The following is a 15826-nucleotide window of genomic DNA, read 5'->3' as shown; positions in this document are numbered from 1 at the left end:
CGCAGTGTTGCGCAATCTCATCTGTCCCATACGTCGCGTGATATTAATGAGAGAAGAAAAGAAAATTTCTCGATGCTGCTAGTCAGATGATAGCGAATCACTGCAACAGTGACTCAATAATTTAATTACATAGAAGACATCACGCTCGGGTGATCCCATATTGCTTACGAACTACAGAAATGTATAGTATGTATTGAAATATATAGTCATTACAAACGTGAGGTAATGCTAGTACTGCAGTAGTGCAATACACATCTGTGAAGTATTGTAGGGTATGTCACGGGTGTATAATGTAACTATAAGATACCTCGATCAATGAATGACCCAATTGTTTACCCCACATTGTTGCCAATAGCGATACGGCGAAGACATATTAAGAAGCGGAGTGACTCCCGAAGTCAATCATCAAACCACAACATGCTGGAGAAACAGATATTCATAATACATAGCACTAAACATGAAAACAAATGAGGAATACATAAAGATACATGAAAATAGGCAAGCTATTATCAAGATTATTAGTGAAGAAAGAATGACGCTTTTCGCCTGTAAGGCCAGGTGCGTCACTGACTAGAAGGTATGGGCGGTATACCAAATTATAGGGACAATTAATTTTTTTTAAAGTAGTTTCGAGTATTTGCCACTCGGAAGAGCGCAACTGTTGGGGCAAAATGTGGGCAAGTATAGATTTTAAAATATGTAAGACGTGACAGAACGGACTCTGCGACATAAAATAATATTTTGGGGACGATTAGTAAATTTTCGAGGGAACAATTTTCAATAATTCAATTCAATTTCATCATATCAAAACACCACAAAGACTTCGATACACTGAAAGATAGGAATGTGTCGAAACGACTTGGAGTAGTCTTCGAAATCAGACACCCAGCACATGGCCTAGAAGGGGCGGGCAACATACGGCCCGTGACGCGATTTTGAGCGGCCTGCAGCGGACAATTTCTGGTCTCACATGATAATGTGGCCCGCGGGCCTACATGCATTTGCGTGCAGACATTTTCTTCCATCAAAATTAACAAGACAAAGTAGGGTTCAAATCTATCCGACGTTCAGGTGCATTCTTTCATAAGAGTTTGTACGTCCGTCATGCAGCCACAATTCAGGGAACTTGTTGACAATTTTGATGGACCACAGGTGTCTCATTGACTCTAACAGAGATTGTTTGAATAGAATTGAATACGATAAATTCCTTCTCTATGTGGATAAATACGCAATTAATGATTCGATTTGGTAATCCGGCCCGCCAAGTACTTCATTTTTCCATATCCGGACCGCCAACTGGAGAAGTTGCCAGCCCCTGGCCTAGGCCATGTAAAAAGTAGGCATGCACTCTAAATGAAAAGTAGTAGGAGATATTATATAAGGACAACATATACATAGAACAGAACCTAACGTATCGCGTCATAGGCGACAAAAAGAGGTTGCCCGTGTCGGAAAGCGAGATCGATATGTCAGGTAGTGGTCTGGTAAACTATAGGGCTGGCTAGTATTGATTCAGTAGAAATTGTTTGTATTTCGACTTGAATATGGACACTGGACATGCTCGACGACTGTCGGATAGCCGTCGAGGTACTGTTGTGGCGATTTTCAGCTAACGATCTACTTCGATTTACTCTCTATTGTTGATACGTGGATTATATATCGAAATGTGAAAATCATATCGATGGCAGTGCAGCAAAAAATGCTCCACTGTTTCAGGTACTTTGGAATGTTCGCATAGATCGGTGTCGCTTCAGCCAATTTTGTATAAGGGCGCTTTTAGGCGGCGAGGCCGAAATATTAAGCGTTCGTAACTCCTATATCGTTGCATCGATGGAAAGTGGCCAATTTACGATGGAAATGACGATAGCGCCCTCCTTGCTGAGGCCAGGGTTGGTGTGAAGAACATGCTATAAATCGATAGACCATATATTCAACTTTATATTCTTAATTCATGTGAATGTCATATGCTCGGATACAATAGACAAAATATCAAACACCGATTAAATCCCTAATTTGTAACAATTAGTTTTGTATTGAATAGATAAATCCGTATACCTGACAATTGCTGAAGTGGACCTCACGTGGTGTTGATATATACATGTCATTGATTTCGGGAATTACACGCGTCTTACAACAACTTTCCGATATGATCCAAGGCTATGCTTGAGCATTGTACCGAACCTCTTAGCTTGAATTTTGAAGGATACAATCTCAAATTTTCATCTTGGCACGTACATGGTATATATACATGGATCAAAACTTAACGATCTACTTCGGTTTACTCTGTATTGTTGATACGTGGATTATATACCGATTCATATCGTAGGATCATAATACACATGTTCTGATATATATAGCGTAAAAGTCGCAAAATGGCACGTGCTTCTTTATATGCGTGCATTAAACATCGATCCTCAAAAAGGATTTGACCAAACTTACCGTGTTAAAGTGGTCCCGCTTAAGGGATACGTATAATGTTAAGTGATTAGAAGGCATATCGCCGGCTATTATATTGTGCTTTGAGCGTTGCCTCCTCCCATGGGCGTAGTCATGAAAAAAACTGGAGCGTTAGAATTAAGTAGACAGCAGAAGTGAAGTGAAGTCACAACTCTGATAACGTAACAATAATCCCCTCGACACGTTGAAACATAAAATAGGATAACGTAGTCGCATCTAGGACGAAAATATGAAATGAATAACTGAAACTTTGATGGTCTGAAATTGTTTTAACAATGGCGAGATATCCTATATCCATTGCGGTGGACAATGAAAGCATTGCATAACCACTAACCAGATATGACGTCTCAGTGTTCGAATGCAGGAAGTCGTCTTCCGCCACCTGACTACGCCGATATAGAACATAGGATATTTTGCATATACCAGCATTGAAATAATATATTATACATAATAGCTAATACTAACATACCAACTCAGCCTTCGAGTTGGGTGTTAACTGAAAGCTATCAACAGCGTTTCCTTATAACACTATAATTTTTAGTGAAAAATCAATAAAATGTTGTCCTTTCAACAATTCAAAACGTCGAACGTGAACATCGATTCCGTTCGAGTAATCCTACAACGGTTTAAAGTAGTTTGGTCTTTTTTTGGAGCAATACCGATAACATCTCTACAGAAAGAAACAGTAGCGGATCATCCAAAATATCACGTACCGCAAACACCTCAATGTCTTCTCTGTCACATCGGCTTACCTCCTTGTTATATCAGGTGTTATTTCGCCTTAATTCTACTGGAAGCACTTCATCGCACGATGTCTGACGAATTATATCGGAAAATGAAGGTAATTCGCGCCTAATTGAGTTTTACCAAACATCGACTATCGTGGAACATAGGCCACAATTGTAAGTGACACAACCTTGAAACGGTCTACTTTCTATACTGCACGAAGTTTATATTTGCAAATAAATCGAGTAAAACCTCCGATCCCTCACGTAAAAGGGATGTCTGGGTCATAGGAAAGCGCTTAACACATATTGTATCATCTTGAAAAGGGTTCGTGTATGACTCTCGGGTCTTCATCTATCATCACTATCTGCATAACAGGAAATTTGACGACGAAAATGTCACATAAGTTGAAATGGGAGCCGTGCAGTAGAATAGCTAGCGTCAACAAATTTCGTACGTTGGCCAGGCTAGGGCCAGAAAATCTCATTATATGATTTTACAATGAGGTATTCGCGTATGAGAGCATGCTGTAGGGCCTGTGGCGGCATGCCCCTGTACACGGCAGAATAATTGTTACAACCTTCATAAAAAAAAACATTATGCAAAGTCGGTTATCCACATCTATTGTTCGTGGCAGTTGTGCAAAAGAACAACAGTTATTATTTTTAAATATTCACCAACAACAACAACAACAACAACAATTTAGTGTTATTATGGCGATTACCCACGTAGCATAACCGCAAGCACTTTCACAGAAGACTGTCTCCGAAAACTTTCAATAATTGTGATCACGAAAGACTCTTAGTAATTGTCGGTTGTGTATTTCAATATGGATGTATGTTTATCAATTAATCAATCGACATAATACTCGCAGAAATTCGTGCTGGGCTTGCTGCTGCTAATTTACAGCCGATACCGATATCATTGACACGACAAATTTTGCTGATAACCCCTGTATTCACTACCAATGTCAGAATGAGACATATTTTAACAAGGACTTCGAATTAGCGGTAGTAATTTTGAGATTATATCCCATACTTACTTCCTTTATTAAAACTGAGTAGGAAACTATCCAGCAGGCGTACATATAGTCCGGGGAATATCAGTTTTCAGCATTTCCACCAATAAATGAATCCCAAAGGTCCTCATAGATATAAACCAATCAGACAGTACTGAATACACTTCGTATAATTGTAGGATTGATTACGTCATTGGAGAGGTCGACCAGAGTTAACCGATACCGTTAATCCTACGGATGCGAATATCGGTAGAGCTCCGTTCGTAACCCAAAAATATAGCGTAATACGAGACAGATGTGATAGTTGTAGTCAAAATACTCATTCATGATTCCATATTTCACAGCTATATACTATCTAGTCACGTTATTCAATAACCAGTAGAAAGTGCGAGGTCAATTGTTCGTCAAAAATCCAGAGTTAGCGGTCATATCTCGCATGATCCCACTAAAGGTGTAGTCACCGAAAGCAGCAAGCTGTGGCATGAAGTACGAAGAGACAGCGTTGGGTGGGCACAAGCTTGATGGCATACGTAAATTGCTTCCAAACGAGAATACCGCTGGATCTTGCACTCTGTTTAATAAATACGGTTGGTATCGGACGGATCTTTCTGTCACGTCTTCAGGCGTCATCAGGTATTTGAAGGCCGGGCTTCTTGTGGAGTAGCCTGAAAGAACGCGTTTGAAGGTTGAGAAGGTAACTGATGACAACACATGCTGGCAACATGCGATCGTGATTCTGTGACACGGTCCGATACACCCTACTTAATTGAGACATCTCATATGAAATGATTGTCTTAAATGATCGCTACTGATGTAACGGAACACTAGCCATCATGTCACTATTTTACAATTTACATTGGATTCGAAGCAGTAATAAGCTCTCCCAAAATTCAATTCCGATTACAGGGATAGTGTGAGCGTCTAAGGCAGGAGTATCAGACTATACTTGGGTTGCGGGCAGGATTCAAAACTTTCGATCGCTTGCGGGCCGGACCGCAGTAAAGTTTATTCCAAAAGTTAATTCCAAAAGGTTACCTTCATACTGATAACTTTGTTTTCGACCGAAATATGCTTAATTATTAAGCAGTAAAGGGCCTATAAGTCGCCCCCTTCGTCATTTTCGCCCCCCTAGACCGCCAAATCGCCCCCTGGGGGCGATATCGCCCACGTTGGGAACCACTGGTATAGCCTTTGCGAGGAATACAAGAGAACGTTGGAATTTTGTTTATTATTTTCAATCATCATTCGGGTTTCTCTGGAGGTCGGGATCGTTTGCTGGAAGCGGTAAGTATTTTCGCCTTTATAAATAAACTATATTTTTGGTCTGTTTTGTCTTACCTTCGCGATGACGAGATTTCAGCTCATCGGACTTTTCAGTGTTATCCAGAACCGCAGATTTTCGGAGATTATCCATTGGCATGCTGGTGATAGGCGAGTGTTCCTTCAAAATCTATGTAAATTTAAGGAAAATATGTGATATATATATTTATAATACGTATATGTGTGGAAGCTGTGCACTTACGTTCTCGATTGCTAAAGATATATCGCATTTGCAGTCGTCCAAAGATGTTGCTATGACGGAGTGATCAACGTGAGGAAAGAGTTTTTGAATAAGTTTCTGTTTTGATCTGAATAAAAACAAAATGATTATGAAAACAATAAACCTAGCGCCAAATTTTTCTCTGCTTTATTGTTATTAAATCATGGATTATTAGCAATTCAGGGTAGGATGAATATAGTCTTGATACAGAAATGGAGTCGCACCGTATACATTGGAGCCACACGGATTTCTGCCTGAGTCCGACAGTTGACATTGAAGTCAGGTTTAGCCCGAGGAGTAGCACAATAATCATTTGGTAGTTTTTCCAAGTATGGTATTCGGCCCGATTTTACAGCCTCAAGCCAAATAATTAAAGGACCGTCTCGACCGAACCGCGATGTAGATTATTCATTTGATATGGTTAACGGAAGAACTTATCAAATTCAAATTAATCAAGGTAAAGAACCCCGGAATTGCTACATCGTACACGTACATGATATATCTCTGGTGTCATATTGCTTAAATTCACGACGAAATTTGAACTTAATACCGTTACTCGTATATCTGGGGACATGACTACGGCAGACTCAAATTTAAAATTTGTTACCGTTTAGAAGTCTCGTCGTCATCAGGATTTGCGCAACCGACCGTTGTCCGTGACTTTGATTTTTCGTTTGGTTCAAACGAAGATACATCGACCCGTTCTGCTCCGCTCAAGTCGGCTGAATATGATTGCGGCAGCGATATTATTTTTCTCAAAATCCTATGCTGAATATATGTTATGTATACCCAGTCTTTGTCGGTCCATATGCGTCACAGTTTCCAGGGAATTCTCATTCTTTTTCTCGCCTGCCGAATACAGGAGCCTAAATTCGCGGGCGTCACTTTCTTCTTGTGCTTGTTGTCTGCGGAGCGCGACCTGCGAAGAGATCAACACACTGTCATGAATTTGAACATTACATATTGAAATTCATTCCGTTAACAAGAAATACTAAATCCGTATGTCGACCTCAAATAGTGTATTAAAATTATTTGAAGCAATGCAGTACCTGGGCCGCCATAACGCGCTGTCTTTCCGCTATTAACGTGCACTTGGCGCACGTGCAGTCCTTCCATCTGCAGTACCGCTTGTGACCTTTTAGTGCGCTGACCACGTCATGATTTCTGCATCTAGCGCATTTCGGGGTGCGAGGATACTTGTCAGAACGCATGGCCAAGGCGGATTTGGGCGAATGCGACGTTATCCGAACCGTTGAAGAAAATAGCGACTGTGCTGCGCTGTCCTGTGCGGCCATTTACAAATCTAGATAATGAACTATTCTAGAGCCCTGTATGCAAATTGGAGAGAGAAACAATTAGAGTGTTTAGAATCCAATGAGATATCATTTTCTGTGCGTGTCACTGTACGCTATTCATCCACACAATGGGTCTCCGCTCTGTTCCGTGGCCTAGCGCGGGGTTGCTCTACTGGCGGCCCATGGTCCGAATGCGGATCTTTTCAGTGCTGAATCCGGACCTTATATGTCTCAGTTAGAAAAACCAAACCCATTGTCGTTGATTTGGGTCTACTTACAGCTGCGAGTCAGCGTTTTCAAACATGAACTTATTAAGAATAGATTTTGCATCGGTATGATCACCGACCAATGAGAACCTTCGACCACTGCGTTCGACTCTCTCTCGCCGCTTTAGAAACAACCTTTAATGAACTTGCAAGAAAGTAAATTTGCTAATTCTCTCACTCGCTTGGACTAACAGAGCAGTGAATAGATTTAGCTTATTGTTTTTGCTAATACCGCTTTACCCGATCTTGCATATATGCATTACATTAGTATGACTGTGAGTTATTTCATGAGAGTTATACCGGACCTGAACAAATTCTTAAGTTTTGTAGCTGGACCTGTTCTAAAAGATGATAAAATAGTTGAGTAGGTCTGGTCTAGCCCCGTCCGTTCAAACGAAAAACCTCATTATAAATGTACCCTTGAAGATGTCAGGAACATCGAATCAGGCGCAATATAACGCGCAATAAAACTTGAACCGATATTGGCAATCCAATTGGTCGTTTTAGTCCCAGTGAAGACACTTTCTTACTCGGAACTATCGTATTATGGCATAGCTTATCGTAAAAAGACCCAGATAAAAGACAAAATTTTCTTAGCTTTTTTCGTTACTACTCAATTGCGTGTATATCGATTATACACGAAACGAGAGAATGCTTCAGAAGCCTGTACGACATGTATCAACTTGAAAATTATGTTAGTCTTGGTACACAATGCAATGCTTGAAATAAAATGGCGCCTTACCCATTCTCACAGAATGATCGGCCATAACCAAACTCGGACGAATAGGTAATTCTAGTTTTTTTATTAGAATAATTTGAGCGAAATCAGTATGCCGGTAACCTAATCCTAATCTAATTCGCGAAACGTTTCTTTGCTCTAATACAAATTTAAATGCACTTAGTGAAATATTTCTATGCTCTAATTTTAATTCTAATGTAATTTCTCTCGCTTTCCTAGAAATGCTACAGGATCGAGAACTGTATACTGTTTAGTGTGAAATTTGGAAAAGCTGAAAATTTTCTAGATGTGTAACTTTGGTCATAACGCGTAATGCCTCTGAGATGTGCTTCGCCGTATTTGACTTAAAATATAAAAATGAACAACATTTTGCACAATAACAAATAGTATACCACAGTTATCGAAAATAGTTATGCATCGAAAATGTGACTTTATGAAATATCAGTCCGCTAGTCGATGAATATTGCGATTATAATTCGTCGAGATTCGACTGACACAATCTGTATCTCCAATTCCATAATGGCGTTCCGCCGTTCTTTCGTCTGCCCGAATAACAGTTTAGCGACAGTTCGCACATCACGTTTCAGCACGAACAAATATAGACCGTAAAATGATAAACGTTAACATCGTCTGACCCCGTCTTTGTTTTCGTTTCGGTACCTACAGAATGCACGGACACTCGGACAGGTATCACCGCATACCCTATGTTTGCAGTGCGTGATGTAAACCGTAGCTTGCTACTGTTGCTTTCCGGGAGCGATGTTATCTGAGCCGCAATCGAGCGGGATGAAAGTTGGCACGCCGTAGAGAGCCGTCTGTTTAAACAGACAGTGCCCATAGCCTTTATAGGCGTGCCGTACCTATGTCATATTATGTTCATCATGGACAAAAAAGTGAGGTAAATCCTGTGCGAAGAGTTTGAACATCTAATCTGTTTTGGAAGAAACAGAATTAGGAAACCGAAAGTCTCACAGCGATTGACGGATTTCAAAAACAAAGATACTGTATGGCTACTGCAGCTTATACCATCGACTCGGATGGCCGGGATCAAACAAAACATCGGCCAAAACCTTTTTGTCGATATGCTATTACAGACTCTGACACTGTCAGTTAGGTGCGCACGGTTCAATCAGTTCCTCGAAGCCGGGATAATAACTTTTCGGTAGAGAGTATTGTTAACTGAAGTTATTTGGGTAAATGTACTACTCAATCGAGTCAATCCTCAAATTCTCCGGCAATAACATAGCGTTGCGCTACTGGCCTACAGTGCAGTGCCAGCAAGCTACCTAACAATCGGTAATGTGGATGGCCATGACGCCATCTCATTTCGACATGAGGTCATTTCTAGCCGATGATTAGGAAGAAAATGTAAACTCGAAAACTGCATTGTCATACATTGTGTCGATATGTCTGCTTTTCTCTTTGATCAATCAACGATTCTTGCAATCCAAGATTTCGGGACGTGCTATGTCGGATACGGTGAATTCGCGATTGTTATTGGTTACCGGCGCGACAGCAAGTTTGCTTTTGTAATTATACAAACTTGGCATCGAACGCGACGGATTAGATTTGTCCGATGTAGACGCCTGAATAACTCGAAGGTACCATATTGCCCGATCATGGAAAAAAACGATTATATCGAACTGATAAATGAACAAAGATTTATCTGCAGCCAATACTTGACATAAATTTTAGTACGGGGTTCCGAAACCCTAAAACCCCCTGGATACGCTGTCCTGACGCCACAATATAGACTTGCCTCAGTCCCCACATGAATAATGATTCTGTCTCTTCTGAAAATTTACAAGAAAGTTGCAGCAATTGTGATAAATAAGATGGGAATTGAGTGCTAAATTCAAAATTTATCGAAGGCCATATCATACCATATATTCCATTATAGTCGCGAGCCAAACAGGTTCGCAACTAGGGTTGCAGTTAAAACAAACGGTGTTTCAAAACACTTTAAAACTTGCTATAAAAAAAGGCCTCTTCAAAAGAAGAACATTTTTTTCAAGTTGTAAAATTATGCCATAATTTACAAAAAACATGTTATGTGTGCCTATACGGACAATTACCACCCGACGTAGCGATGTATATCGATATGGGATGGTTGGAACCCTCAAAATAGTCGGTTCAACAGCAATAGTACATATATTTAGTCAAAGGAGCTATTCTCACCCTATATTTTCAATTGTCAATGCCGATCCACTATGACGTCACAATTGAATATTCGTGACGTCATGGATTTAAAAAACATTAAAAACAAAAAAACACGTTTTGAATCAGGGCCTTGTTTTAAACATGTTCGTTTTAAATGCAACCCTATTCGCAACCCCTGACCCATATTTCATTTGTTTTTGCCTTCGCTGTTGCTTATAGGCCTACCATATTTCCAGAACTCAAAAAGAGGACACTTTGTTCTTGGTGCCTGTTTTGCTTGTTATTTTATTTTTAGCCAACACATCATGACATATGATATGCCTACTGTTGCTCCGTTCATTTTCTACTCTATCTAACCGAGGGAGAAAGCATAGGCCTGCGATCCAAATTTCAAAGGGGGAATTCTGGCCTTGAAAATCGATGTGATATCAGGTCTCCTTGTCAAACCATTGAATGTCAATGTGACAGTTGATTTACTAGTAAACTACTATTATGAGAATTGAAATATTCTCAGTGACTACGAATAAAATGCCGTTTGGCGAAGATGCCATTGGAATAACAAAGATTTCTTTTCAAATGTTCAGCTCGCAATCCATCAAATTTTTAAACGAAGTTACTTAACTTTGGTAAGGCAGCCAAATTATGTGAATAATATTTTACACTATTTTGAGAATAATCCTTAAGTTAAACCAGTGGTTCTTAACCTTCTTTCCTCCAGCGCCCCCTTTCAAAAATTATCGGGCTCTAGCGCCCCTTCTGTATTGTAAGGACTGTGTTAACGACAATAGGTAGGAGGGAGGGCAGTAACAGCACTTCGTCGGCCCCACTAAAAACTATAGTCTTGCGCACCAGCCAAACTTCTGGGGGCTTCGCCCCCAAGAACTCCGTCGTTTGATTTCAATGGTCAGCAAAGTGTGTGTGGCCTGGTCGCCCTACTAGGCGCCAAACTCTTATGTAATGCGTGAATGAATAGGTGGTAATTGCATATATATGTCGCTACAAACTTTTTATCCTCCCATCCCGCGTAATCAGATTTACCAGTAGCGCTGAGTGAGCTGTTGTCTTGGAAAATTAAGGCCACGTAATTAATAACTGAACATATTCTGGCGTGCCCGTTGGTACGATTACTTCGTTACATGTTGTTATTTTGTTACCTCTTGTCCGCTATATAGTCAAAAGATATTCAAAAGCATAAACGAATTGAACTACTAAAGTAAGCACACGATTCAAAATTGTTATTTCTTCACTGCCAAATATTTTTTCTCCGATGGATGTTATTTGTGCTGTGGGATGCAGATTGCGACGACATGATAATTCGGCGCGAGCGATTCAAGCACCTATGGGCAATTAGCGAAGTTTACGGTCAACATAAGGGCAATCCTCTTCGGCTAAGGTTTTCTCGCTGACGATCTTTAGGCACACTTCTCGGAGTCCCATATTGGCCGGAACTTCATATGTCTTCGTGCATCGTGGCGTGGTAATAACAGACGCCGAAATGCATATTTCTATTTTCTATAATTATGCGTATTTTTTCGTCAGGGAGTCGCCAATACATGATGTATAATTTATGTTCATTCACACAATTAATTTAGGGCCCCCTCCGAGCTGATCCACGATTTGGGCTTTGGGTTGCAACAGTTTCGCTCCTGGTAAGGCGTCAAAGTCCAGTCGGTTTTTTCGGGACTTTAGTGTTGGAAATATTTCGCTCTTTAATCGCGCTTGAGGACCACTCGATTATAATAAACCATATAATAGTTGTATGTGGTATATTCAGAGTCATATCAAGGTTGTTATAACAGCAATCGGGCACGATCCCATACCCTGTGGTTAGAACCATCCCGAGTTCACATCAGCAATTGGCAATACGGGGTATTATTGGTAATGGATTTTGTTTTGGTGCTTTGTGTGACTAACTAAGTAAACTGAGAATGGTATGCATATCTGCTCATATTGAATTTAGTACTGTACCCAGCTATTAATTTTAACATGACGGTATTCTAAACAAAACAACTCATATTATGTAACATTCATGTGAGGTTGTGGACCGCATCACTAGATAGTATCATCCTTTATGATACGATGAAGAAATATACTGACAATTTAATCTTGTATCTCTCAAATACAAGTATATTTAGTTATTCATTTCGTGCACAAAGCTTCGAAACATATTTTATGTACAAGGGGCTCTCACTCTCAAAAGTGATATACAGTGACCCTTCTTCGTTTTCCACACGCTGTGAGCTGCGGGATAGGCTATAATACCTATAGTTCGAAACATTTTGTTGAAAATAACCCTAGCGTGACGGCAGTGTTTTAACGGGAAATTAGCGATCTAAAAGTACGCGCAATTCATTTTACATGAATTACATTAACCCACTACATTTATAAAAACATATATAGCAAACATCGTCGCGTAGAGCGACCAAAAAATTCGGGATTTGACATGTTTGTGGAATGTTAATTTGCTCTGAATAGTCATTAAGGATATGTCCTACTACTACATCATCTACTGCGAAGCCATTTCTCTTCAGCGCCCCCCATATCGCCCCCTGAGCGTTTCCGCCCCCTTCGAATCGCCAGCGCCCCTTGGGGGGCGCTGGAGGCAAAGTTAAGTTAAGAACCACTGAGTTAAACTAATACTGAAACCTTTCATTTCATATTCTCAATTGAGTGGGCTGGTCATTTGGAGTTGTCCATCACAATTGTAAATTAAAGATTCGCACTTTTCCCCTCGCAAATACGTAAATTTCAGCAAATTGATGTATCGAGCATACAAAGGGTAAAGTTAGGTCGAAACTGAATTAATATTAATAGGATATTGTTGGGGATGTGCGTGAGTTTCTATGTAGCGATCATACAGAACAATATTGAATGGCAATGCCTCATGAATTTTAATCGATCAAACTTATAGCGTTTGCTATTTAAATTGTGTGAAGTTGATGTGTTTGTTTTCGTGGAAGAAACGGGTATTTTTTGTTATTTAAAATTACAATTTATGCTTCGCACTATGGCCGAAATACCCTGCATAATTGATGAAAAACTTTTTATACATATAAACATCTCATTTATTAAATGATTCATCTAAGAATGCGCGGAAATTCTGACGAGATGAAACTTGTTGCAGACTTTAATGTAAAGATCTAGATGACGCAACATTTTATGAAGGAGCAGCTGGATGGAAAATAAACTATAAAATCATCTGGATGCGGCACATATTTGGGTCAGCATTACCATAGGCGTAGTGGCGGTCAGAAGGTGACCCTTTTCCCGTTTTGTGTTTCGTCATTGCATTGTAAACTGAAATTAGAGTCAAGTGTACCTGTTTGATGCTGGTGTGATCAGACTAGATGACCCTCACGGTCTTATCGATCATTCCTATCTAATACCAAATACTGTGCATGCATATTTTCTGTACCACCACCACTGCCGAGTGTTATGTATTTTGGTTTGATGAAAAATAAAGACTCTCTCTCTCTCTCTCTGTGTATCTCTATCTACCTACTTTGCACCGTATAGTGTATGATGCAGGTCAGGTCAGTGATACTTTCATTTTCGCGACCATTCTAGATGGTGGTTATGAGCTGATTGGCCTCTGGGTTGTTTATATAGCTCAGTGGTTGTAATGTGTAGTAGCCTACTTTAATTTCTTTGATTTTGGGACGTCATATTCGTTCGTTATTACGACATAGGCTAATTGAAAACTCACATTGGTGATGAGCCTGCATGATGGCGACAGAACGTTGTACTGACGACTGGGTCGGCTATCACCACTTTACCAATTAAACTATGAATAAAGCATTGGTGTTTAATGTGGGCACCAGCGCCTCCTAGGGGCGAAGAGGGCGCTGTCCACGAAATGGGCGATTGGGGTGTCGGCTATAAATTGGACGGTAGGGGGCGCTAATAGCAAAATGGGGTGCGGTATGGGTGTGGATCCGGGAAGACATCTGCTCTGCAGTCTGTAGTACTGTTGAAACGATTGGTGGACAACACAGCAATATGAAAGAAGCAATATTCACAGAACTGGGGTGTTTAAGTCGAAAATAGTCGCATGTACTGTAGCCTATACATTGCGTCAAAGGTGTGCTGAATTAGTTCTAAATTACTAGATCAGCTTACAGTGTTGTATTTCTCTGATTAATGAACTTCAACTCCCTTTGCCATTGAGGGTAAATTGGAACGTATTTGGGGACCGGTCGGAAAAGTCCCCGATCTGATGAGAAGGGTTACCAATAGGGCGGAGTATGAACGGAGCCGGATTTGATATCCGCTCGGATTTTCTCATTTTTGGCCGGAGCTGGATCAGTACTTTTTACTAAGAACATGGCAGTATCGAATGTCACATTCGATAATGGCAGCTTTACCCTCTACCACCCTCGAATCAATAGTTAAAGTGAAACATTCATGGAAATATGCCACATGCTAAGTCCAAGTTGGCATAATTAATTTTAATTACTTCAGATAAGGGTTGGGTTTGATCTTTACGTTTTTGATGTCCTCTTTGCATTGTTTCAACCAATAGTCAATACCATCCTGTAAGTAGATGATTAATATCGGAGTTTTTCGGTCCGGATCGCGGTCATTTCTAGAATCCGGCCTAGGGGTCGGACCAGAGCATTTAAAAACCGGACCAGAGTAGGACCAGAGAATTTTTCGATCCGCTCCGTGCTAGTTAGTAGTTACCATACGTCCTCCTTTAGGAAGATTTGTCCTCCTTTTTAAGGAAATTGAAAATGTCCCCCGATGACGCCTAAATGTCCTCCTTTATTGCAATTCGTCCTCCTTTACAGCTTTCACAACTCAGATAATGGACAGAGGGAACTGAAAATCGGCATAAATAACGTGAAATAGGTAATACAGATGTTCGAGCGGGTTATTCGGGAGTCGAATGAAAGTGATGACCTCTCTTTCTTGATCAGCACAAGAATTCTAGTAGATATTAAAAAAACAGCCGTTTTCAATTACGGTCAACTAACTTTCATGATTTGGTGAAAGTGTCCTCCTTTTCCAATTCGAAAATACGGTGGGTAACCCTAACAATTACCAACTACATGATTTCCCGTAAAAATTATGAAATCGGCAGTAGTTTTCTTGTTAGGCAATCTAACTTTTGTAATTTGTAAAAAAGTGTCCTCCTTTCCGAATCCCAAAATATGGTAAGTAATCCTACTATTTGTGGTGTCATTAGCCATTTTGCGTTAGTCGCGAAGATGCAACGCGCAATTTGGAAAGCGGCCACCTCCGATCAACCGCTAAAAGCCTGCAACCCCACGACCTAGTCTGTTTTTTGAAAGTACGTGACTAGTGACCAGAGATGAGCGGATTCCGGGATCCGAATGGCAATGTTAGATTCGGACTGTGCCCATCTCTGCTAGTGACTACTCTCAAGACCTTCGTTATCTACTCTCGGTCGATGCAGGCCTAGGTGGGGTGGACATGTCTCTGAAATCGCTCCTTCTACTAATCGAGGGGAAATCAGCGGTGTCACTTCTATTTCTACTCGAGTACCAATGCTGACTACTTTTGACCAGCTTTGAGTATGCCTAAAATGATCAGCGCTGCGCACCATTAGTAAGTAACAGAATTTTGTAAACTGCGGTGACTGCTCTAATTCCCGTGAATACC

At 40.5% G+C, this 15826-nt stretch overlaps 1 protein-coding gene across 1 annotated transcript; it reads right to left on the bottom strand.

Moving 5' to 3' along the window:
- Nucleotides 1–3884: 3884 nt before the first annotated feature.
- On the bottom strand, nt 3885–7748 carry LOC145433249 (uncharacterized). Its single transcript, XM_080310289.1, has 6 exons — nt 6791–7748; nt 6531–6660; nt 6349–6463; nt 5724–5829; nt 5540–5651; nt 3885–4866 (listed from the first exon to the last, which is right to left on the bottom strand). The coding sequence occupies exons 1-6, from the start codon at nt 7034–7036 to the stop codon at nt 4595–4597; spliced, it is 981 nt and encodes a 326-aa protein (XP_080166415.1). The 5' UTR covers nt 7037–7748; the 3' UTR covers nt 3885–4594.
- Nucleotides 7749–15826: the final 8078 nt, after the last annotated feature.

Source organism: Botryllus schlosseri, chromosome 2 (genome assembly GCF_051294905.1).
Source record: "Botryllus schlosseri isolate E-star chromosome 2, Bs_hap1, whole genome shotgun sequence".
NCBI lineage: Eukaryota > Metazoa > Chordata > Ascidiacea > Stolidobranchia > Styelidae > Botryllus > Botryllus schlosseri.
The sequence above is the reverse complement of the archived record's forward strand: the minus strand, read 5'-3'. Positions and strand labels throughout refer to the sequence as shown.

Excerpts from the sequence above, each read along its gene's own strand:
- LOC145433249 (XM_080310289.1), bottom strand. The coding sequence starts at position 7,036 with ATGGCCGCACAGGACAGCGCAGCACAGTCGCTATTTTCTTCAACGGTT. Across the intron at positions 6,464-6,530 it reads TATGGACCGACAAAGACTGG|CCGACTTGAGCGGAGCAGAA; the intron begins GTATACATAACA and ends AATCATATTCAG. Across the intron at positions 4,867-5,539 it reads GAAATCTCGTCATCGCGAAG|GCTACTCCACAAGAAGCCCG; the intron begins GTAAGACAAAAC and ends GCGTTCTTTCAG.